Source organism: Melitaea cinxia, chromosome Z (genome assembly GCF_905220565.1).
Source record: "Melitaea cinxia chromosome Z, ilMelCinx1.1, whole genome shotgun sequence".
NCBI classification, from domain to species: Eukaryota; Metazoa; Arthropoda; class Insecta; order Lepidoptera; family Nymphalidae; genus Melitaea; species Melitaea cinxia.
The window spans coordinates 13,260,614-13,286,640 of record NC_059424.1 but is presented as its reverse complement, the minus strand read 5'-3'; the positions used below and the strand labels follow the sequence as shown (position 1 = coordinate 13,286,640).

General features: G+C 33.9%; 1 protein-coding gene across 1 annotated transcript in view; it reads right to left on the bottom strand.

Moving 5' to 3' along the window:
* The window catches only part of LOC123668819 (protein phosphatase 1 regulatory subunit 12C), a 57,974-nt gene that overhangs the window by 2,831 nt on the left and 29,116 nt on the right, over positions 1 to 26,027 (bottom strand). The window contains exons 3-16 of the mRNA XM_045602512.1: positions 24,172 to 24,290; positions 22,890 to 23,038; positions 22,466 to 22,621; positions 21,479 to 21,665; positions 21,015 to 21,191; positions 20,499 to 20,577; positions 18,118 to 18,204; positions 16,301 to 16,529; positions 14,610 to 14,744; positions 12,845 to 13,004; positions 11,971 to 12,117; positions 2,378 to 2,523; positions 1,440 to 1,595; positions 335 to 418 (exon numbers count right to left, since the gene is read on the bottom strand). Coding sequence (XP_045458468.1) covers positions 335 to 418; positions 1,440 to 1,595; positions 2,378 to 2,523; positions 11,971 to 12,117; positions 12,845 to 13,004; positions 14,610 to 14,744; positions 16,301 to 16,529; positions 18,118 to 18,204; positions 20,499 to 20,577; positions 21,015 to 21,191; positions 21,479 to 21,665; positions 22,466 to 22,621; positions 22,890 to 23,038; positions 24,172 to 24,290 — 2,011 coding nt within the window. The remainder of the gene's footprint in view (positions 1 to 334; positions 419 to 1,439; positions 1,596 to 2,377; positions 2,524 to 11,970; positions 12,118 to 12,844; positions 13,005 to 14,609; positions 14,745 to 16,300; positions 16,530 to 18,117; positions 18,205 to 20,498; positions 20,578 to 21,014; positions 21,192 to 21,478; positions 21,666 to 22,465; positions 22,622 to 22,889; positions 23,039 to 24,171; positions 24,291 to 26,027) is intronic.

The window sequence follows — 26,027 nt, the reverse complement described above, 5'->3', positions numbered from 1 at the left end:
TGTCACCACCGAGCGAATGCCCACACATTTACCTATTTCGCGGCAGAGTTGGTCAATTTGCTGACGACCCGCGTTAGGGCACGATTCTCAGCTCTCAGCCTTTCGTTCTCGGCTTTTAGTTTTTGCAATTGCTACAAAACGAACACCAATATTATAACTCGTTATAACGCTAAGGCGGCGATACTATCGCCATCTTGATGTCCGCCATGTTAAGCTCAACAAAAAAAAGTTGTCAAATCGTAGGTACTATTGCATAAGTCGAGATATTGCCCTGAGTGTCTTGTCAAGTGTTGTGTATGTGTTTTAGTTAACACATTAACCATTTAAAACTCACCTTCAATTCTTCTTCCATTTCTGATAATTTTCTTTCCATGGCTCTCTTCTCTCGTTTCTCAATTTCAGAAAGCGAATTTTGATTCTGTAAAAATATTATCTTTCAATATTTACTATATAATTATATTATTTATATAATTAATTCGCATAGCTCATTTAAACAACAAAATAATAATAAAAAATTGCACAAACTAGCTCTATTTACACTAGAGCACACGTAAAAATCATCACTACGACTAAATGCCACATTTCGCCGCTGCAAGCGTTCACATGCATTTTCAAATAATATTTGTTCTAATTGATATATCCTTTGAAGTGTTTAATTAGTAAGTACTTAATGAAACTATACTATGAAACGTACATGTTGTTTACTGTAATTAATATGCATTCGCATCAAAACAGTCTTGATGGATAGATAAACAGTTTTAAATACGCTAAACTCGAGCCAATCTGTCAAATGGCATACGCGAGCAATATTAGTGGTTTGTTGTGGGCGGGGGATTAGTCAAGCAATTTTAAATAGGGACACGTCTGTATGAAACTGTTAGTTACGAGAATCACGGTCGCGCCGTACGCGCCAAACATGTAGACAAAGCCAGCAACTGGACACGTGTATTTTGACGAAATTATGTCACAACAATAATTAGTCTTTATTTAAAAAATATTTTTATTATGGAAAACTATAATTATAGTTTGTTTTGTAACACAAATGCTATTTATGATGTGAATTATATCCAAGAAGAACGTATGTTTTTCGTAAGAAGCATTGACATTTTTTTTTTACTTTAATAATTAAGTAAATTTAATATACTTAGTTTAATAAATGAAAAAAAATATGTACAATAATATAAAAATTAGAAAACCTGCACTTCACGTATATTCAAAAAATGGAAATAATCGATACCTTTTGGCACTAATTTCTAATTTTGATATATGTATATGAGTATATATAATATTCAATCTCGTACACACTCGTAACATTTCCTTTAAACAAAACATCAGAGAAATTTTAACACAATCAAAAGTAGTATAAAGAAAAATTCACACTATAAAAAGTCCAACACTAAGCAAACGATAACAATGGTGTACGATTTATATATTCATACCACTTGTGAAAGCCTGGTGATAGTCGCTCGAGCGTCGCGCAATTGTTGCTCCGTAGTCGTGAGTAGAGCGCGTAAACGTCGTACTTCACTCTGCGACGCTTCGTATAGAGCCTTATAGTCTCGTTCGTCACTATCTTCAGTGCGTTCGCTTCCAGACTGAATAAGTTAAAAAAATGTAGCTATCAAATATCTATAATTAATTAATTAATGCTTTTTCAACTCTGTTTAACTTTTGTATTTTATTTTAATCTACTTGCAGTTTATATGTATGAAGATGAAGAATCAATAGGGTCGATAGTAGGTATATTGTAGGGTACCTTGAAAATTACGATAAATATTTTTATTTGGCATAATAATTTAAAATAGATTATATTGTATTTCTCATAGGTCATTCATTATTTCATTAGATGATTCTTGTTAATATTCACACAAACTTTAAAATTAAATTTTTATTTAGGAACCAGTGGTTAGTGTCCAAATTCGTATGAAAATTATGTTTTCAAGTGTTAAATAATGAAACTTGTGGTATATGTGGAAATAAACGAATCATCGCAAGATTTCTGCAAATCTCAGTAATTTGTGTTTAGATTTGTTAACTAGGTATGTAATTTTTCTAAATTAAAACTTTTTGGTTAAAATAAATAATTTGATACGATGTAAAAAGGCTATACGAGTATAGATATTACGGCTAGATATATTCTTTTATTTAGAAAATTGGATGAGCCAACCTTGGGTTGAAAAACAAAGGTATACTTTTGTATATTATTAAAACGAACGTTTACAAAGAGTAGTATCTGATCTTATTTAAATTATTTTTTATTTATTATTACCGCCATTTATGTGTTCAAGAACCTACAATTCAACCTCATTCCTCTTTGTGTTTTGTAAGTATAATCGTTATTATAACACAATCAAAAAAATATATTAGAAATACATACACAATAACCATCTGAAGCGATTGAATTTAAACTCAACGACCGCGAATTCAACCCTGAAACGGAGTCAAGATCGGTGAGGGAACGAGATCGCTCTTTATTAAGATTACTATTCCTACTACTTGACCGCGATTTCCTCTCTGGCCTCACTGGCGGTTCCTCCGCCTGCGGTTGCACCTCCGATGGGGTTTCAGGCGAAATCTCGACCTTCACAGGTAGCAAGGGTACGGGTTTAGGTTTAAAGTTCTTTTGACTGGCCACCAACTTTTTGTCTATCTTCTTTAACACGGGCGTCATCAAATTCAATGATCCTAAGGATGCTCCACTTAAATACACACCGCCATAACCCGAACTCGTACCGCCGTATATACTTAAACTGGACGGTCGTCCTAAGCCCACAGTGTAAGGATTGTAGTTCCTGTACGTGCCAGAAGCATACGAGTTAGAGTAATTGTTCGTATACGGATTGTACTGTCCGCCTATCGTCGAACTGAGCACACTCGGTGACGAGCCATAGTGCGAGGTGAGGCTACGCGGGCGCGACGAGTATCTGTCCTGTTTCCGGCTCATCTTTGTTCACATGTCAATCGCACGTTCGATTGCGAAAAAAACGAGTGATCGTTGCGCGATTTCAAAACACACTGACTGTTTCCAAGGTTTATAATTCTACACGAAGTGAAAATATTGTTAACTCCCACACGAGACACCGGTTCACAGATAGTGCGAGCGAGATGCCTGTGACGTACTAGAGCGATAACGCCAGAGGAGTGTTTTAGTGACGTGTTCACTGAAAGAAATCATCACCTGTAAATATAACAAAACACTAGTCAAATAGGGGAACTAATATCCAATAGTGGGTCCCTGATCTCTAATTAAATATGTATATGACTTTGATTTTACTATTACGGATATTGATTATTATACATTAGTAATTTCTTTCAATGCAAGAATGGAAAATGAAGGTTTCAGTAAAAATGTCGGTAATGTGTACGCCCGCCCTGCTCGTCCAGGTAGCCACAAGCTAAAAATAATAACCGGCGCTTCGAACAGATACACATCATACATTATAATACATAAAGAAATTAATCCAATCAGAATGAAAGTAAAAATCGTACAAGGAAATCTTCATAAAATGGTATCATTATTTTTATTGTTTGTTTTAGAAAATGTAAATCTATATATTAATACGTGAAGCAAAAACTTTGTACCCTTTCTACGAAAATTGCGTGTACGGGAGAGTATGAAATTTCGCACACTTATAGTTTATATAGAGGAGTGCAGAATGCTAATACATTTTTGAAAATTAAGTATAAAAATATATTAAATCAACAAAAAATATTAGACACACTACGGTGTATTTGACACGCACACGCATATATATATTCTTTTGTTTATTATTAGAGAAGTATAATCTTTAGCAACAGATCCTTAATAATGTTTAAACTTATGATTTTTATTAATAAGGGTCCAATTTCAACCATTGGACGATCGCTAGTATATAAAAACATATAATAACTATTTGTTTGTAATATCAATCGCTAGAAATAAAATTCTATTTTCAAGTTTACATAGCTCTGGTTTAGAGTTCCGCTGACCCAAATACTAACTTAGCTCTAATATAACTGACTGGAATTTTCAACGATGCATTCGGAATCCACAGAAATAGTTTCGAAACGATATTACAAAAGACTTTATTTTGGTACACATCTTGCGAAGCTTCAATGAAACAAACTGAAAAATAGAAACGTGCTTTCTAACAATTCATCACACTTATATGTTAGTAACATGAACTACGCTTTAACGAACACATTTTTGCTCTCGTTCCCAATACAGTATGAAACATCATTCACTATATATCTGATAGAGATAATACTGCACAACTCATGATTTCACACACTCATCGTAAAGTTTTCGTAACCGTAGTTCTATATGCGTATATCTGAATAATGGTGGTTGTGTTCCGTATGTTAATTTAACACGACAGATATTATTGAAGTAAAACTTCTTTACGCGCGCGCTTGACCTGGGGAATAAGTTAGTGAATGCGTGACGAGAGCGTTACGAAAATGTTGATCAGGTGATGCGAACGGAGCAGGTGATAAGGGGGCGAGCACACTTTTTTTATCTCTTTCTTTCATAGCTAGTTACGTTTCGTATATCTAAGGCACAATTCAGGCCTCTTGTGCAGAAGTTTTATAATACTTCAGTCGTGTGGTCGCTTTTTACGCACACTCGTTTTTTTTTTTTTTTAAATACTATCTCACACACAGACATTAAAAAGTTATCCCCGATAAATATATTGTAGCGAATATTATAATTCATAGGTACAACTATTAATTTGATCAAGTATGCCTTATTTGATTATGTATATCGATATCGCCTGCATTTAATTTTTTCATACAATTTTCGTTTATCCGTCCATATTACAAAAACAGCTGTAAGCGTCTGTTTTATACAGAATAAAAAACTAACAGTGTTCGGTTTATTTCGGCCGTTGTAAATGAGTTTGATTACAACTAGTTAAACGACTACCTGAAACCACGTAATAAACAAAATAATTATCCTCTGTAGTCACTAACTAAATCGTTTAAAGAATATTTCCAGATGATACCTAACATTATAAATTAAATAATAAAACAATATAAAACAAATATTCTTCAGACTATTTCAAAACTATTATGTATTTAGGTCATGTCTTCTTTATTCGAATTTTAATAGCTAAACAGTTTTAGTCCATTAATATTTTTACAATATGAATGTGGCGCGCTCAATCATAGTGGGCGACGAGGATAGTCGTCTCAATCACGACAACCGTAAAAGTTTTCTACAAACACTAAAGTCGAAGTAGATAAATACATGAGATAATATCTAAATTTCAAAAATCTACATCTTTGTGAATGATACGCCGGGATTTGTCCGTGCGCAGGCCGTATGATATCCAATCAGTGAGTTACTTTGTATAATATGCGTAGGTACTACACGTATCTAATACTATATATCCATAGCTATTTAGAGATAATATGAATCATCTTGGTATTCAACCGTGCCCCAACTGAGGCACGGCCAGATCCTTGCCCGGTGCAACGTGATTCATCAATCAAGGTATCCCAAGTTGACTGTCCACCTTAATCCGTCTATCAAGACTAATTTTATTTATATTAGAAAACGTATACTAAGCACAGCTTTTCCCAATGAAGAAGCCCAAAAGCTAGTTACGTTTTTGACCCGTATTGGAATTTTGTGTAAATGCTAGTTTCTGTATATGCTAGTTTCTGTATATGCTAGTTTCTGTATATGCTAGTATCTTTCCGTAAAACCTATATAAAGTCATTTTGACAAATTCTGCATCATTAAGTTTGCCTTGGTAGTGCGAGTCGTGATAAAAACATTAACAAAGTAAGTAAAAGATTGAATGTATCTCTGGTACGCATTTTGATACAGATTTTAATTTAATAAAATCATTAACCAATACGTCTTGCGATTAGCAGTCAAGAAAATTATTCTTATAATAAACTCAACCAGAGCGAAAATTGTAATTAACTTTTGACATCTGTCCCACAGAAAACACTTGAGACATGCTAAGTCATTATTGCGTGTATTTTATTTAAAAAAATATGTTTGTTTGTTATAAAAACATCACAAAGTTTTAGCTAGCTTTAGTGTCGTCATATATATAATAATATTCAGAGTAAATTTCTACTAATACTCATTCGATTGCCTTACGTTTAATGTTTAGAATTAGAAAACAATGGGTATTATATCTTCATATAAATAACCGACTAGTAATTTACTGCCCGTGTAAATAATCATTTTATAAACTATCTTGCTACAATTTACTGATCATATTGGCAGTAAGTTGTTCACGTGACTTTTCTAATTTTGATATAATGATGTTTTCTTACTAGACCACAGGCAATGGATAGGATTTATTTAATCACTACATTTTATTTAAATCTTTTAAAAAATAAAGTTACAACAGCAAATCTTTAAAAATTTAATATATAGAAATTTTAAGCTGTACCAAGATTACAATCACTGTTTTATTCTGCTTTCATAAAAAAAAAGAAGATCAAGGAATGTTTTACAGAATCTATTTTACTATGTGATATTTTCAACTTAATAATCTGATTATTACTTTTGTGTATAGACAGTGCTTCTACAATATAAAATAATTTTAAAACTTAAAGCTACAAATAAAACTGTAGTGTGATAAGGTGGTTTTGTTCTTAAAGGTAGAAGTAGATGTAATTAATTTTAACACAAAACAATCCGACAATTAAATCAGGTTGAAACTGCAAAACACTTCTAGTTTTAGTAATGCGTAAATAATACGTAAAATTACTTTACTATACTCGAATGAGAATGAATGAGTAAATTATATTACACACTAGCTGCTGCCTGCGACGTCGTCTGCATGAATGCTATACAGCACCGAAAATAGCTACGATTATACCTTTTAAAATAATATTCATTTACTCGTTTCTTCTTTACATTTCATATCTACAGAAAACTCACAGATGGCGCTGCTTTAAAATTGTCTTGTCTACTTATATTCATTTAACTAGCGACCCGACCCGGCTTCGCACGGGTGCAATGCTGATACTAAGTATACTCTCTTTCGTCTTTATTTATAGTATGAAGCTAGCTTATAGCATGGTTATTAACATAATAACAACAATGCGTCGGTATATTACACGTTGTTACAGAATGCGTTGAAGAAATAAAGGTTCACTGCTCGTTCCCCGTAGGTGATAGCGTGATAATTTGTAGCCTATATGTTGACCCGACTTCTTAATAATATTCGTGCCAAATTTGAAGTACATCCATGCAGTAGTTTTTGAGTTTATCCCGGACATACATACAGACAAACAGACGAACAGACAAAAATTTTAAAAACTATATTTTTGGCTTCGGTATCGATTGCAGATCCCACCCTAAGTATTCTTTTAAAAAAATATTCAATGTACAGTTTTGACTTTCCTACCATTTTATTATATTACACCTAACTTTGTTTCTTATACATAATGTTCGTGTAAACAAGTAGATGTAGACCAGATGTTTAAATTTGAGCTAAATATACAAATCCCGTTTTAGAATATTCTTATTAAAATACATCATTAATACATCTCAAATTAACTGTATATACCTAATAGCTAGCATCCTCGATTTTGGTAGTAAATTGCCTTTACTTTACTGCTTTTAAAGAAAAACGCATGTGCCCTACAGTAACAGAGAAATTAATGTGTCAAAGCAGTATACTGCCCAACGAAAAGCGTGCCCTAATTTATGAGACGTTTATAAAACTCCGAGACAACTGGATTCAATCCAATTTGTCAGTTACGACCACAAAATAACATTCGACTTATTTATTTTTTATATAAAACAATTTCAATTACACTAGCTAAGTCTTACGGATCCAACCGCGTTGAATTTATCGATTTTTCTTTAAGTTCGAGTCGAGTAATGTTTCGGCTGTCGATTTATATTATACTTGTACGTTCAGTTTTATAGCTCTGCAGTTAAGTAGTGACCTTAATTAAAACCTAAAATATGTCTTAATATGCTTAATTTTTTTTTACTAGATATCAAATACTAAACAACAATTCAACAAAATTAAGCTATTTCTCTTAAAACGTACTCACAGGGTCGTCTGTTCCTAAAGAAGGCAACTTAAGGTGTTCTACTCCTAACTTTGTGCCTTCAAAAGGGGGGAGGATGAGGAGGAGGAGGGAGTATGTTAAGAAATTGTAAAGTATTTGGTCCCAATAAAGAATTTATTATTATTTTTATTATTATATATTATATATACACATATAAATACACGCCTACGCAGTGCCGACGGACTTGTCGTCTAATATTCTAAGACAGCTACATTTTAAGACCAAAGAGAAAGGATCAAAGGAAAAGGGCAAGGGGAAGGGCATACACAAAAGCTATATATAAAAAGGTCCATGAAACCAAAAACCGAAATGCTGTAGAATTGATTTAAAATTCTTTTAAATAAATCGTTTTCAATTAGCATCGACCTAGCTATTTCAATATAAAAGAACCATACCTAGTACATAGTTTATTATTGCTGTTATTGTGATTCGTTCAAGTTTGTCTGTTTAATATTAAAACGGTGTTTTCTCAATGTAGGTACATTCGTCAAATGGCGACGTCTGACGCAGCCAGCGTAATGGCCAAAAATACACCGCTCTTTTGTTTGCTTACGTCAATGCCACTATCTCTACTTATAGATAAATTTGTGCTAATATAACACTTCCAGGAGATGCGAATGTTTTTCTATAGCTAACATACGTCACGTATTTTTGTTGTTACGAGTATTTATTTAAAACAAATCTTTAGGCGAGAAAATAAAAAGCGCTGGAATTGAAATATTGTTTATAGTATCAGAATACGTTTCTGTCTTAAGAACGCACAATAATTGTGTCAATGTTTTTTCAAAAATAATCCTCGGAAATTTTAATTCAAGGTGAAATTTAGCAGTCCGCTGTGGTTGGCTCGACATAGGGTAGTGAAAGACATACGCTGTTAAAGAGCAGCCGTTCGCTATTTAGGTAAATAAATATATTTTTAATTTAATACATAACGCATTTTGCTCATACCTATAGCTACCTATAGCTAACCGGAAATGTTTTTCGAAAATATTAAAGTAATATTTTCTCAGACGTTGATCTTATTTTAGTAACGTTGGATTACTACCCATATACATTATATTTTATTACGTGTGTTTGGCACATTAAAACTTCGGCAAAACGATATCGGAAACGATAATTCTAATATATAATAACATTTCAAATACAAATTCTACATTTTACGAACGTTTTATGGACCATTCATTAATTACGTAAGGGTCAGGGTGGGGGGGGGAGGTTCTACATACTTTTAGGGCAGGTGGGTCAAACTGGGGCGGGGCGAGGTGGCGATGCTAGCACGACCCCATCTCGCCCCACTCTGCTCATACGTGGTGGTTTTTAGTCAGTAAGAGTCTGACACACCCTTCGGTGCCCGGGCCGGAAGGTGTCCATGAGGATTTTCCCCACGTTAAAAAGGGGGGTCAAATTGATTCTTACGTACTATTTTCCAAGTCAATATTTTATATTAGAAATCGCGCAATCAAGTGGTTTTGGCAGGGATCATATTTCATTTGCGTCTTTTATTTAACTATTGATAAATGGTATTCCAAAGACTATACAGATTACTATTATCTAATAATATAATAGTAATCTGTAGTTGACAACAAAAAATAATATATAAATTATCTGTTGACAAATAAAAATCTTTGATTTACGTCAAACGAGTCAACGAGTTTTACTGTAACATGTTATTTATTATTTTGAAAAACTAAATAGAATCTTATGTAAGAATAGGGGGGAGGGTTTTGAAAATTCTGACATGGTTTCAAAAATTGGCACCCTTACGTAATTAATGAATAATAATATGCTTGTATCGCGGTTTCATATTAAATTAGACTTTTCTTTTTTCAATGCGTTAAATATATTTTTAAACTTCTACCACCCAAAACTTTCTATTTGTTTTTGTACCACTATCACGGAAATTAAGTATGCGGTCCGCCTGACGATAAGCGGATACCGTAGGTTAAAGACGCCTGCAACACAAGCTTTACTTATCTCACTCACTACATAAACACACCGCTACTTGAGGGCAATATTATTTTGTTTTCATCTTCCGGTAGGTTGAGTCACTTCCCCAATAAGTCAGCTCCAAATGTTGAGTTAGTTATTTTCTACTGGGCCCTACCTCAATAAGGCAAGACATTTTATTGAATAAACAGAAATGAACGTTTATTTTAATATTCGTATTTGAATATGACTTTTGTCAAATAAATTGAATCATACAGTTACCTGAACATTTTCTGAGTCACCATCGCCTTCACCGCCCCCGCCGCGGTCATTAACGATATCCTAAAAATATATTACAACCATTAGCATATCACCTATGCTAATGAAATCGGAGATTACACCAGATACGAAATGAAACTCATCATCATTTTATTTTTATTTCGCTCGAATAAAATCAATTAAAACTACCTTTTCTTAAACATCTATTATGTAATAATTTACTTACTTGCATATATTAAACTAAGGAACTTATTATGTATTTTTAAATTTGGATACCGGTATTATAAAATAGTTACATTTTAAAATATTAAAGATGTTTTCAGTCCATCATATCTACATCTAAATATACCCATTTTAGAATAAGAAACCCACGTAGATGTCTACACATAGACTGACTCATGGTTATTTTCCAGAAACTATGTATGGAAACTTGGATAATGTCTTGAATCTATCTAAGGTACACAGTATATATGAGACACATTAATACTAAGATGTGTTATAGAAAAAATAACCAAAAGTAAAGACGTAAAAAAAAATAGAACAAAAGCAATTTTTAACCGACTTCAAAAAGGAGGATACATATCTGTGTATATGTGTTATTTTTTTTTTTGAGTTCGCCGATAATTTGGTCAAACGGTGATGGAACCGATTTGGATGTATTTTCTTGTTTAAAACCATCTACCTTAATGGTAGCGCTACCATTCTATATCAAGCATATCAAAAACTATAAAATCATGTCAGAATTAAGAATTTTTTTCTTATTCAGTCGATGGCAAACCTCCGAACGGAAATAAATAAAAATTCAGTTCTACCCACGTCGCTAATCTCTACGCAAGCAGCACGTAATCACGAGTCACGCAGTCGTGAGACAGCGACGTAACTTTCTTGCTTTTTTTATTCAAAATGATCACGGGCTACCCGTGAGTCATTTCATGTTAGTATTAGGATAATAGTGACTGTGACTTAAAACATATATCGTTTAACATACAAATCATATAGAAAAGATGTGTTTCTTTATTGTCAAAGTTAGTCAGTCAGTCAGAGTATAATTTTTTATACTACTGAGTCAGCAAACAAACGTACGGTCCACATAATGGTAAGCGGTTACCGTAGCCTACAGCCTTACAATCCTACCCCTAGATGCTAGTAACAGGTCCATCCAGGTACGGACCTGTAGTCTACCTATACGCTTCAGCCTGTAATATCCCACTACTGGGCATAGGCCTCTTTCCCCATGTAGGAGAAGGATTAGAGCTTAATCCACCACGCTGCTCCAATGCAGGTTGGCGGATATATTCCCTACTACGAGTAACGATCGCTATCAGGTGTACATAATAACAACCGGGACCGACGGTTTAACGTGCTCTCCGAGGCACGGTGGGGAGACCCCACAAGGACTGCACAAACACCCAGAACACGGCAAACACCTGTATGGCCAATAAAAATGTTTGTCATGTGCAGGGATCGAACCCGCAACCGCCAGCGCAACAGGTACAATCCATGGCTGTAACCGTTGCGCCAACTCGGTGTCCTACCTATGCTCAGGCAAAACCTCTCCAGTAGTCATGCACTCGAAACAGGAGCCAGTAGCAGATCTATCCGGGTACGGGTCTGTAGTCAAAGCCCCTGTGCTTGGGCAAATCACAACTGGGAGTCATCCTGCCGGGAGTCTCTATGTGTGGCCCATGGACCAAGGACATGCCTGGGCATAAAAGGACACTGTCAAAGTACTCACATCAATATCAACATGCCCGACGCCCGTGGAGCGTCGCTTTGGTCGCCGTCTGCGCTGGATCACGTTGAGCGCCGCTTGTGTGCTCGCCGGAGACGATGAAGACTTGCTCTCCGAACTGCTCTCACGTTCCCTCTCCTCTTCGCCTGATAAATGATACACACATTTGGATGTTTTCTTTTTGACTGATCATGGAATAGAACCGAATATACTTTATTATACACTACTTAGAAAGGATTTACATAACGCGTATAAATAATGCTGTGACTGACGACACTGGTGTAATGTTGCGTGTGCCGTATCGACAACGCCTAAACACCAAAGATCGTGGGTTCGATTTCCGTTTGGTGTATTTATACAAATATTTATTTCCGATCTGATCTCCAACTACAAAGCACATTTTTTTTGTTTCTAAACTCTGAGTAATGTTAAAACGATATCAATTTTTGGTTTCGATACTATGAATGTCCTACATACATATATGTATTTATATGTATGTATGCATGTACGTGGGTATATATGTATATATGTATGTATGTATGTATGTATTTATGTATCTATTTATGTATGTATGTATGTATGTATATGTTTAATTATTTGAATCTTTATAATAAATTTTTTTGTAACTTGTACACCTATGCTGACGCTAGACCATTTCCTTTGCCCTAAGGTTGCCTGGAAGAGATCGCTTTTTAGCGATAAGGCCGCCCTTTGTACCTAATGAATATATTGTCAATATTTTCTTTCTTTCTTTGATATGTATTATTTCTGTTTTTGGTGTACAATAAAGTCTATTATTATTATTATTATTAATGTCTTAAGCTAACTTCATCATCAATCATCAAAAGTTACGATTAAGTATATTGTACTTACCAGCACGACTCTCGTCCTTGGTCGAGTTGACAGTTGAATTAGTGACGGTGGTAACTGGGCTGGTGTTGTTAGTGGTGAAGGGACGTCGCAGTGGTAGCGTGACCGTTGCCTCGGCAGCCGTGGTCCGAGGAGACGACCGCCCGGCGTCCTCCAGTTCAAACTGTCGCAATATACTTTGTATTAATTTATACACTCAATATAATTTGCATATTCAGTCCATTTTTTATGATAATTTTAATTATAACTACCATCTTATTTTAAATGTTAATTTGTCTAACACATCCAAGTTTTAAGACTCTTGAATTAACCATAATATATGGAATATATGGAAATAATATATGTATATTTTAATTCTGTTATATAGTTATTGAGCACTTTACAGCTATTTAGCAAAAATTTAACATGGCCTATTATGTTCTATATATTTATATACAATATACACATTATTTTACAAATGTATTGACCCACAAAGCACAAATAAACTAACTACTAATCTCATATAAAGCACTAAAATGTACAAACATGATGCAAACGACATGCGATCATTAAAATATAATTTTTGCGTAAGCATTCCAACAAATGAGATCAATTATGAAACAAAAACAATGTATTAGTACAAAATTATGACATCGATGAAAAGGCAACTGGTTTTAAACAGATGATGGATCAAAGTTTTTATAACAATCCAAAACACCAATATTTTCTTACCATATTTAAAACCACTTTTTCACATCATACAAACGCTCCTAATGAAAAATACATTTCAACAATTAAAAATATGTTCATGCTAGAGTGACAAACTATTAAAAAATAAAAATTACATGGAAGATAAACACAGTGCATTGTTACGCTTAACAATGTAACAATTATGACAATAAGAGACGTTTCGAATGCTGAATTACTTGTCAAAATAAGTTAACAAATCTGCGTTTTAGTTTTCACAAATTGTTTATCTTACATTAATAAACTTAATGTACAAATTTGCTGTTTTTCGACATTCAAAAGTCTTTTAGTCGCTGACGCAACACCGGATGCCGAACGTGACAACATCAATTTCGATATTTCCTGCAATATATCCACACCATGCGCGTATTCCGAATGCTTTCAAGCCCGTGTGACGGAAACACGACTATCAATTGTGTCTCAACAATAAAAATAATAGCTATTAAGCAATCAAACATATTATAATTAACGTGTAACAGTGTTACTTAAAAATTACAAAAGTAATTCAATAAAAAAGTATACATAACAAAATGTAACAAAATAGCACGACATGTGTATCGAGTTCGTCACGGACGTAGAATGTATGTTAGGGGTCGTCCGTTAAAGACGTTAGGCCGTAGGGGGATCACGAAATATCACACCAGGGGAGGGGGTGTAATGACATCACGTGTATTTATTTTTCATCGAAAGCGCGATTTCTAAACCAAAAAAAAACACACACACAAACATCCCGTGATGTTTAACTGGAAATTTGTAACATGACGCCTAATTATTCCAAAATTTAATCAGATTATGCCTGTATTTAAAGATAAAATTACGAAAATTTCAATGTATAACGTGTATTTTTTTTGTGTAAAGTATACACAACAAAATACACGTGATTTTTGTGTATGGAAGAGTATTATATATAACCTTACAACAACCAGGGGGGTGGGGCGTAAAAAAGTTCCTAAAAATATATCACGTGATTAATGGACGACACCTAGCATGTATGTCAAGAAGTAGAAATTGATAGTCGAGCGCGCATCGTAGGGCCTGAGACCTTGTTGGTGGGATCGAGCCGCAGACGCCACGATGGGCGCCGCTCACTGTTGGGCGCGATGGTCGCGGTCGCGGTCGCGGTGGCGCTCGCCAGCGCTGACGTCACCGCCGCGTCCCCGCCGCCCACGCTGCGAGCCTACGATATCCATACCGTCAAACTACGCGCGAACAAACGACTCACTAATCAAGTAACCACTGGGGATCCTACGTTTCTTAAATTCTAAAATTTTATTTGGCAAGTCTCATACTTTTAAAGCACTAATAATTTACTCTATAATAATTATACTCAATACTTTAAAACAATACACAATTCTACGCTATTTAAATGGAATATATATATATATATATTTATATTATTTGAATTATTTTTATTAATTACTAGCTGACCTGGCGAAATTCGTACCGCCTTGTTTTTCTTAAATATAATAATTCATCATTACAGCCTATACAGTCCACTGCTGGACATAGGCCTCCACAAGTTTACGCCAAAAATAACGTGAACTCATGTGTTTTGCCCATAGTCACCACGCTGGGCAGGCGGGTTAGTGACCGCAGTACAGGCTTTGTCGCACCGAAGACGCTGCTGCCCGTCTTCGGCCTGTGTATTTCAAAGCCAGCAGTTCGATGGTTATCCCGCCATCGGTCGGCTTCTTAAGTTCCAAGGTGGTTGTGGAACCCTGTTATCCCTTAGTCGCCTCTTACGACACCCACGGGAAGAGAGGGGGTGGCTAAATTCTTTAGTGCCGTAGCCACACAGCACAAATATAATAATTACATATATCAAAATAAAAAATAGCCTATCTTTCAAATTGGATCAAACTGCACACGGTGTGCAAATTAAATTAAACTCGGTTAAGTAGTTTAGGGAGTCCATTGCGGAAAAACAACGTGACGCGTAATTTATATATATTAAGAGAAGAAATTTAGTGCTGCAAGCTCAATCGGAAAATAAGAAAATCGATTCAGGAGTAGGAGTTTCAATTCAGATTCAAATTTACATATAAACAAAAAGTAACTAATTTTTATTTAAACAGTTATATAACAACAACAGTTATTTTTTTTTCATTAAATACATATTTAAATATTTAAATGTAGTTTTAATATACATTACTTTTGGTGGTACTAAAATACGAATTATTATCAAACTGATAACGTTAACGCGATCAAACGCATATACTAATCGAAAAAAAATGTGTATGCAAAAATACCCTCAAACAGATGCACCGTTTTATTTAGCACAATAGCACAAATGTTTTAGTACAAAGTTACATAAGGATAGAACTTAGTTTATCAACAGTTTCCAACTTTTAAAGTAGTAAAGCTGCATTTACCCGTTCTAAAGCAACGAACCAGACGAGCAGAATAATTGTGAATTTCAAACATTCTATATACAAGTGTCGAATATCCTCAAAATAACGCATCAGTACTTTGCGTTTTGGTTAAAAACCTTCCATAATAAATACGTTAAGAAAATCAAAACATAAAATTCGGTAACTGAGATTTACTGCTAATTTCTTCTATATCCTAAAATAATTAATACTTGAAAAAAACATATGTACATTGTTACATATTATTTACAAAAATAAAATAGATGCAAATATATAATAAAATAGATGTTTGTATTTTATACTTTCAGTACCCGAATATTATATACTTCTTCAGCCTATGAAAATGGTAATTATATATACTAACTGAAGGCGCGTCCGTATTGATGATTGAGTTATCATCTGTTTTCTTGACGCTCGCTGGCGTTTGTGTCTCTGTGGTACCGTTGCCAGTTTTCTTCTTAACCAGCTGTTCTGCGGATTTGATCTCATCTAATGTCACGCCTTGTGTCGAACGTCTTGTTTCTCGGACGCGCTTCGCATGCGCTTTTCTCTGCGTTTCGCTCTCCTCGTCTCTCACTGGAGGCACGAACGACCTATAAACACATTTTCCGATTACAAAACTTAACATAAAAGACATAAAAGCGAATTTCATCTACTGTTAAAGACCTTTTCTACTGTATGTATAAATATATACATACAGCGCTGTTCCCGCGATCTCGTCAACGAAAAAGTTGTTCAGTTCGCAGAGTTTTATTTTATATAAATAAATTTCTAAAATAAAAGTAGCCTAAGTTACTTCTTATTACATCAGCCATCTGCTAGTGAAAGTCTCGTCAAAACCGACCCAATCGTTTCTGAGATTAGCCGGAACAAACAAACAGACAGACAGAAAGACAGACAAAAATTCTAAAAATGGTATTTTGATATAATTATGTACCGTGTATCTATATGCATTGAGTAAAAATGGGTTATTTTAATATTACAAACAGACACTCAAATTTTATTTATTTGTATAGATATACATGCAAAAAACGTTTTATATACATAATAATATATTTTTTTTGTGAAAAAAAAAAAACATGCATTATAAATAAAATAATATTCTACAATCCGCAAATAAATCGTCTGAGCACACTAATAGACGAAGCACTACAAAAACTCCACACACTAATTTTCTTATTTAGACAAGAGAAATTTTGATTTTCTTGCTATTTTTATTTTATAAGATATTGGAAATTTTTAAAATATTTTAAGGATACTTCAAAATCTTGTCTTGTCTAAAATAAGTATGTAATCAAGCTACAAGATCGTCGGTACTTGAAGAAATTCTTGAATATGTTTCCAGGCGACAGTTTCGTAGGCGTTGTCGAGCTCGGTGTTGAATTGCTACTGTTCGACTCTACGCTCTCCGAAGAGCTGTCGTGTACACAACAACTTATTAACATTATTATGATACATTCTACTACAATATACTTAGTTACTGCACTTTTAAACATACGATAAACCCTTCATATTGCATAGTACGTTTAAGAATATATCCTTTATGTAAATCAGTTATTTTTTATAAAGAATAACAAGGAAAACTGTACAAAACCAACATCCTCTCTCTGCGCTTCATAATATTGTTACCTAAATTATTTCTTATAAAAGCATAGTACGAGAATATATTTTTAAACGTTCATATCCTACAAGGTCCCATCACCAACATAAATAAATATTCAAATTAGATTTTATTAATCTAAAAGATACAATTCAATTGTACAATGTTACATAAATAAATGATTAAAACTCACACTATAATAAGGTCATAATAACGATCAATCGTCGTCAATAACACTATACTTTCAAATACTGGCCGAGCACTGCTTTCACTATACAAAAAATACTTATATAGATAGTAATTTTGTTTTTGTACTTAAACAGGTTAATTTGTGACTATTTAGAAAATAATTCCGTTAATCAGTTTATTAACCATAGTTAAAATAACAGTACTACTGTTATTTTAAATGAAATTTTATTCATGTATTATTTGCTATCAAAGAAACTCTTAGATAGTCTCCAACATTGTTTGCACTTTATACATTTAGTTTGATGTCTGTAATATATACAGAAAATTAGGATTTCATATAACATTATAATAGTATATAAGAATAATTTCTCAGAATAAAGAAAACTACGTACCTTCTTATAGTTTGTGTCGTGGTAGTATTAGTCACATTTGCCGTGGTACTACTGGTGGTAGATGGAATGTTCCATGTATTTGCTTCCCTCTCTCTTCTCTCAGTCGCGTTGATTCTGTTTAGAAACAAGAAGGATTATAAATTACCTGCTTCAATAAACTCATTTCGGTAAAGGTACCAACTTTTTAATAATATAGTATAACTGGAACACTGCTTGCCAAAAGCTGAATGCATTTCAAACCTCTTAGACCAAAAATATTAGAACATATATGATGATGGTTTTATTAAGAATATTAAAATGGGTTAACATGTACATTTCTCTCATTGGTTTCCAATTTGGATAGCGGTAAAATATTTATAAACAAAATAATGCTAAATTTGACTTCCATTTATTTTATCAGCTAAGAAATTCATGTAGAAGTCTATTACTAGTACTACTACTACTACTACTACTACTACTACTACTACTACTACTACTACTTTTACTACTATTACTACTACTACTATTACTACTACTACTATTACTACTACTACTATTACTACTACTACTATTACTACTACTACTATTACTACTACTACTATTACTACTACTACTATTACTACTACTACTACTGTAGACTAGCAAAAACAAAAACTAAACAGAAATAACCACACAAATGTAACATTTAGAAGAGATGATTTTAAGTATGAAGTGAAACAAATTACAAAAGAAATAATTGCGCAAATGTTCTCCTATACAACAATTAGTACAAAAATACACTATATCGGACAACAAACTGCGATACTGTGACAATTAAACCCAGCTGTTGTATATATAGATTTCCAATAAATCAACCAGATCCGAAACCAATGCATATGAAATGGACGCAGCACCTGGTCTGAATGTCTTCGTTAGTACTCTCAGCATTGTTAGTAGCCTCCTGATTTTTTTTCCTTAGTTCGATGGAAGCCAACGTCGCCTGCGGCAGCGGCGGTATAGAGGGACACGACGACGCCTTTATACGCGCCGTCACGTCGCGGTATCGCTGATAGAAACTGTTCACAGACACACACAAGCATGCTGCTCAACTTATATGTACATTGACATGACATCGTGGTGAGTTAATGACTGAGTGAACTTAGAAATGGATTATTTTTATGATATTAATGATATGTATATTGTAAAACGAATAACTAACATTTGCCTGTACATATTACCATCACACGAAAATAAGATTTTTACATATAACTAACTATATTACTTAAAAGGTTTGAAAAATTATGGAGCATTTAGCATGAATATCATTTGACCCAGAGTTAACTGTACGATTTGCGCGACGAATGCCATGATAATGTCTCTGTAAAACTACAAACGAGATCATTAACAACTATTTATTAAATTAGTTATAAATTTAGAACAAATAACTATCAAGTTACATAATTTAGAGTCCTCCAAATTCTAGCTTGCTATCTCACTGGCCTGATATTCTACGACAAACTGGAATCTTCGTATAAATTTGAATTACACGTCTTTTACTACACCATAATACGAGCTAACGTTGACATTATATACAGTTATACATATTTAAATCATCATTACAGCCTATACAGTCCACTGCTGGACATAGGCCTCCACAAGTTTACGCCAAAAATAACGTGAACTCATGTGTTTTGCCCATAGTCACCACGCTGGGCAGGCGGGTTGGTGACCGCAGGGCTGGCTTTGTCGCACCGAAGACGCTGCTGCCCGTCTTCGGCCTGTGTATTTCAAAGCCAGCAGTTGGATGGTTATCCCGCCATCGGTCGGCTTCTTAAGTTCCAAGGTGGTTGTGGAACCTTGTTATCCCTTAGTCGCCTCTTACGACACCCACAGGAAGAAAGGGGGTGGCTAAATTCTTTAGTGCCGTAACCACACAGCACATATTTAAATAAATATAGTAATTATGTGTATACAAACTTTTTATAAATTTATATTTTAGTTTTATGTTAGTATTATCAAGTAATGTCATAATCAACATCACCGATAATGTGCAATTTATCGAACTAATATTCTAAGATAAGTCAAGTAATTGTTTATTGAACGAGTTCAATTGGATATATTAATAAAATTATTATGGTATTACTCACTGTATCATTATGTAGTATGTAACAACTTATCGTTTTCAAAATTTCGATAAAATGCATACCAAATAAGAACCGCAAAAAGAACGATTTTTAAAGACAATTTTAGCTGAACTTAAAAACTTTACTCAAAGAGAGACCACTAGTCAGTTAAGCATAGAAAAATTGAGTTTTGGGATGATAATTAAGAACATACAAATGTAAATAAAAACAACTACCTTTGCGAAAAAATAGTAAAGAACAATTTAAGCCTTAATGAAGAAACATCACATAAAAACTCACGTCTTATCATTCTCAAAGCTGTGAGTCCTCCTTAGTATTGTGTCATTGTCCAAGTTGTTATTAGCGGGTTTATTGTCTCCTGAAATTGAACATGAAAAATATTATTTTTATTACCAAACATACTCAAATAATTAAAGTAAGGGTTTAAAAAAAAAAACAAAGGTTCAAAATTATATTTTATATCAAATATTAATTATTAAATTTTTAAGACGTATAATATTTTATAAAAAATATTATACGTCTTAAATCACATTCAACAGATGTATGTAGTCACGAATCACTCTGTCTATTTAGCAGCTATACCGTAAATAAAATTACCGCAAGAAAATTCTGTACAGTAGTGTTTGAGTTTATCACGAACAGACCGACAGTCAGTAGCGGTGGGGTGATATTAAAAAATGTTTAATACTATTATATTCCCATAATTAGTTAAAAAAGTTTAAATCTTAAATATTTTATAGCAATTTTATCATTTTTACAATAGTATCTCTAATCTTTTTTATTAAAACATCTTACTTGTATTATTATCCTGTTGTCTGTTTCGGAATGAGGCAGATCGTCGCCAAGACGGAGCTTCGTCCATAGAGGTATTGTCAGCCACTGGTTCCGTGGCCTCGGGCGACGGCGCGCGACCCTTAGGTGGTTTGCCATCTGAGATCTTAGGAATTATCTCCGGCGCTGTGGGCGGCTTATCTGTCAACACACCTGTTTTACAATTTCATGTAAGCAATCTATAGATATATTAACAACGTAACAAATGAAACAAAAACGTATTTTCTAACACTAACTACATATACTAAATGTGTATACTAAATAAATGATAGGTTTAAATAGTATTTATAATATTTGTTGTGCTATTGTTGTTATTATAAGATCTTCACATCTCTGTTGACTTGATATTTATTGAAAAAAAAAAACAAATGACATAAAGTAAGAAAATAAAGTTTGTAAAGATAATTACGAGAATACGAGAAGCTAACCATTAATAATGTTGTCTGTTTGTCCAGTGATCTGTAGCTCAACTCTCTTAACATCGTGCCGAGGTGGACTCCTCTTCCTCTTATTATTATTGTTATTATTGTTATTGACACGCCGAGGTGCTTTTAGTGCTGCTTCAGCTAACCATGAAGATATGCTCGGATCTACCAAGTCCATACAAGTTTGACCCTAAAAGATACAAAAATCATTCTCAAAATTACAAAATATCGTTAAAATGAACAGAAAGACAACAAATGCATCATTCACAAATTTTACTTCATTGTTTTTCATCATTCAAAAAGTGAGGAGTTTATTCATCATGTAGGTTTAAATGTCCATATCATAAAATATGATAATCGTTCTGACAAATATGTAAATACAAGGAGAGTTAAACTGCTAGTTATAAATATATAATATCTTTTAAACTTCTTTTTAACATTACCGAGACCAGTGTAAATCGGTAATCGTTAACAATTTTATTTCCTTCACAAAAGAAAATAAAATCATAATTATATTCAATATTACATACCGTTTATGTACGTAATAACAAATTTGATTATCTTAATATATATAAAATACGCATCACGATGTTTTTTTGGGATGGACTCTCAGTATTAATAAAAAAAAAAAAATAGGCGATACGAAGTTCGCCTATTTTTCAACAAATAATTTATAGAATAATATACAGGTGTCACGGACTCACTGTAAGTCGTAAAATAATTGCAATATCTATCATACAAATTTTCTGACTATGTTTTGACAAAATTATCAAATCCAAAGTGTAAGAATCTAAATAACACAGAAAAGGATGCAACTGACTGATTATTCTTGTGCCTCTAACATACTTAAACAAAAAGGGTTGTCATAAATATAACATATAAAGGAATCTAAGATTTATTTAACTATTGAGTCAAGACCAAATAATAAGTGATAATTGTTTATTTTTTTCATATCCTATAACCGATAAAAAATTAGAGGCATTAACATACCGAATAATTTTTCAAGTTAGGGTCGGCGCCGTGCTTTAACAGTAAAGCTGCTGCTTCCTTTTTGCCCCAAAGTGCAGCCGCGTGTAACGGCGTCCACCCTTCATAGTCCACACAGTCTGGCTCTACGTTGCATTCTTCTAGGAGAGTCTGGGCTACCTATAATAGAATCAGTAAAATTTATTTGTTGTTGACACGCTAAAATTATAAAAAATTTATGTTAAAGGCCAATATATGTTCCCATCCAAACAAAGGAAACTTAGGATAACGAGTATATCAATATATGTATATATACATCTTTTGCCTACGGAACTGATCCATAATATCGACTACACTAAACCTACCTAAATGAGCATACAAATAGAACAGCAAGCAAGCATACTTATAAACTCCGGAAGTCGTTAAACGGAAAATCAGATATACTAACATCAATATAGCCTTTCGCTGCAGCAACGTGTAACGGAGTACCACCAGTTTTCGGATCCCTTACTTCGATGTAGCCGTTGGCCGCCCAGTTCTTTGCATCGCTCAACAATGTATCTACTTCTGCAGTGCGAGACTTTTCACAGTCTATGCCTGCAATAAAAATTATATTTAAATATCATTGACTAATTAAACTCACAAATACTCTGACCATAAAAATCATCAATAACAATACATCAATTGAAACTTACAGTCGTGGAAAAATGTTTTACGTAAAATAGGACTATTACATAGCAATTATTATTTGTTATCATACATGCGTTCAGCCTGTAACATCCCTCTGCTAGGCATAGACATCTTTTTCCGGGTAGGAGAAGAATTGGAGCTTAATCCACCACGCTGCTCCACTGCGGATTGGCGGATATATTCCCTACTATGAGTAATGATCGCTATCAGTTATTGATGATAACAACCGGGACCGACGGCTTAACGTGATTTTTGAGTCACGGTGGGGAGACAGACATCCAAACCAGAAAGAAATATGAGCACAAATACAAATATGAACCCACAAACCGCCGGTGTTTTAGGCGACTACTCGCTCCACACACCAGAGCGGTCTCCAATAACTAGTTAATTGACTTTTATAATCAATTATAAATAACTTCATTGCATTTGATTATTCAATTTTATTATAAACTTTTCTCTTAGACATGAGTACAAACACTGATTCGGAAAAATAAAATTTTTAAATATTCTACATGTAGTGAAAGCTTGTTAAATTTGTAAAGTTATTTAATCGCTTTTCCGTCGATCGTTACCACCCCTTTCTTTTGAATAGAATTAATGAAATAGCTTGGAAAGTCACACTCAACGCTATTCTCTAATGGGAAAAAGTTAAATTGGAAGGATATTTTCCCTACCCAGGATAGCATTGCTATCAAATAATAATTACAACGATTGACATTTGGTCCTCTCTGCGGTACTTGGGTAGAGATCCACAAGGACAGACGCTCAGGCGGCGAGGCGGAATCGAAACTGTCGAACGCACCACAGCACTAATGCCTCGCTAGTCACTGTTAATACTATACGATGCCGTAGAAACATGTCGTATTCATAAATTATATAATTAATTTTAATCAAAATATTGAATTCTTAACGGAAATGGAAGCATGTTTCACAAACAAAAGAAGTTCTTAAAAGTTTACGAATCGGCATAATTATGACGCTATGTCTTATATAATACAAATGATATCAAAAAATATATATTTTGAATAAACAATACTAACCTTTTTCATCAATAACTTTTTGTAAAAGTTCAACCATTTTGTCACTTTCAGTAATATCAACTGGCAGTTCTCCGTCGTAGTTGACGGCAGCAATATCTGCACCATTTTCAAGGAGATACCTATAAAATATTTTTTTAACACTTTAATACAAAAATAATTAAAACATATGAGTCTCGAAAACTGTTAATGAGCGCCGTAACCATTTAAGTGACGTCAGCTTGTTATAAACGCGTCAATATAACACAGGTCCACAAAAAAAGGTGCTCTGTACCTTTGACCAGACCCATCTAGGATTACGTATTTCGATGAGCTGTATCCTAATTCAGGTGTAGCGACATCTATCGCGCAACGTACGAACTAAGAACTGCCGTATTCTACATCGTGATATTAAAGTTATCCGAAGATTGAAAATATATACAAGAAGCCGACAACAGTCGGAGTAACCCACCAGACACAACACCCGTCTGGTCGGAGGATCCTCCCTTTTCGATGGCGGATGAGGACCTTTACACCCTATTCCCTTCACACCCCGAAAGCAGGGTCTGTTTGGTACCATAAAATGGCTAATCAAAAATCGCAAAAAAAAACCATTTATGCAACTGAATTTGTCCTTGAACTCTAGCATAAGTTTCTTATGTATTCCAATGTACAGAATTGAAATCCTCGAGTGAAGAATTTTTTATTTATTTTAATTTCGTTAAGTATTTTGATTTATTTGTTGATTTTTAAGTATTTTGCTATATTTTTTTCTTGCGTGGATTTTGCTAAAAACAAAAAGGATGGGATCGATAAGATCAAAGAGAACAGACTTCTTCTAACATATTTCAGAGATTCATTTTTATAAGTATAGATATGAGTGAAGTTGAAAGTTAGTGTGTATCTTCTTTTACTAATAAACTTTGAAATCAGTTGTTTTTGAAAAATTAAGTATGTACTTACTATTATTTAGTTTTATTTGTCAGTTTTCAATCCACATAAGTATTCTTTTTACATCATACTAACCAAGACATAATATTGCCAAGGATCTTTAAAGTTGATCGCCAGTCACTTTGTATTTAACTATTTTCGTACAGTATACATTTATTTTTTAATAAAAATTACACAAATGATTATTATGTTGACCATCTTTTCAAATATCTTCATAAAGACGTTAATGTGAAGACGCAATTCGCAAGTCATACTATCTAAAGCTAATATAAGTATGATGTCCATAATGCAAGTTTCGATGGTGTTGTTGAGTTCTTATTAATTTTAAAAGCTCATTGACTGAAGAAATTATAATATATTTTAGGGAAATTACTTTGATAAAGACTTTTAATTTGAAAAACGAGTCATTATAAGTTAAAAGTCTGTTGTATCTAGAAATTCCATCATCATCTTCCTGCCCTTATCCCACTTATGTAGGGTCGGCACAACATGTTTTCCTCTTCCATTCCTCTCTATTATTCGTCACTTCAGTGCTTACTCCTTTCTTTCTCATATCCTCACTCACACAATCCATCCATCGCTTTTTCGGTCTGCCGATCGCTTTTCGTCCTTCGACATTCATCCCTAACATTCTTTTACCGACATAGCGGTCATCCCTCCTCATTACATGCCCATACCACGCTAACCTATTGCTCCTCATTTTCTCTGTCACGGGTGCTACTTTCAAACTTCCCCTTATATACTCATTTCTAATCCGATCTTTCCTCGTTACTCCACACATCCATCTTAGCATTCTCATCTCAGCTGCGTGCACTCTTCTTTCATCCGTCACTTTTGTTGCCCAACATTCCGGAGGAACAACATTACAAGGAGGGTTGATGTCAGGCAGGCGGCCGGTCGTAAAATATACAAGCCAAATCACATTACAA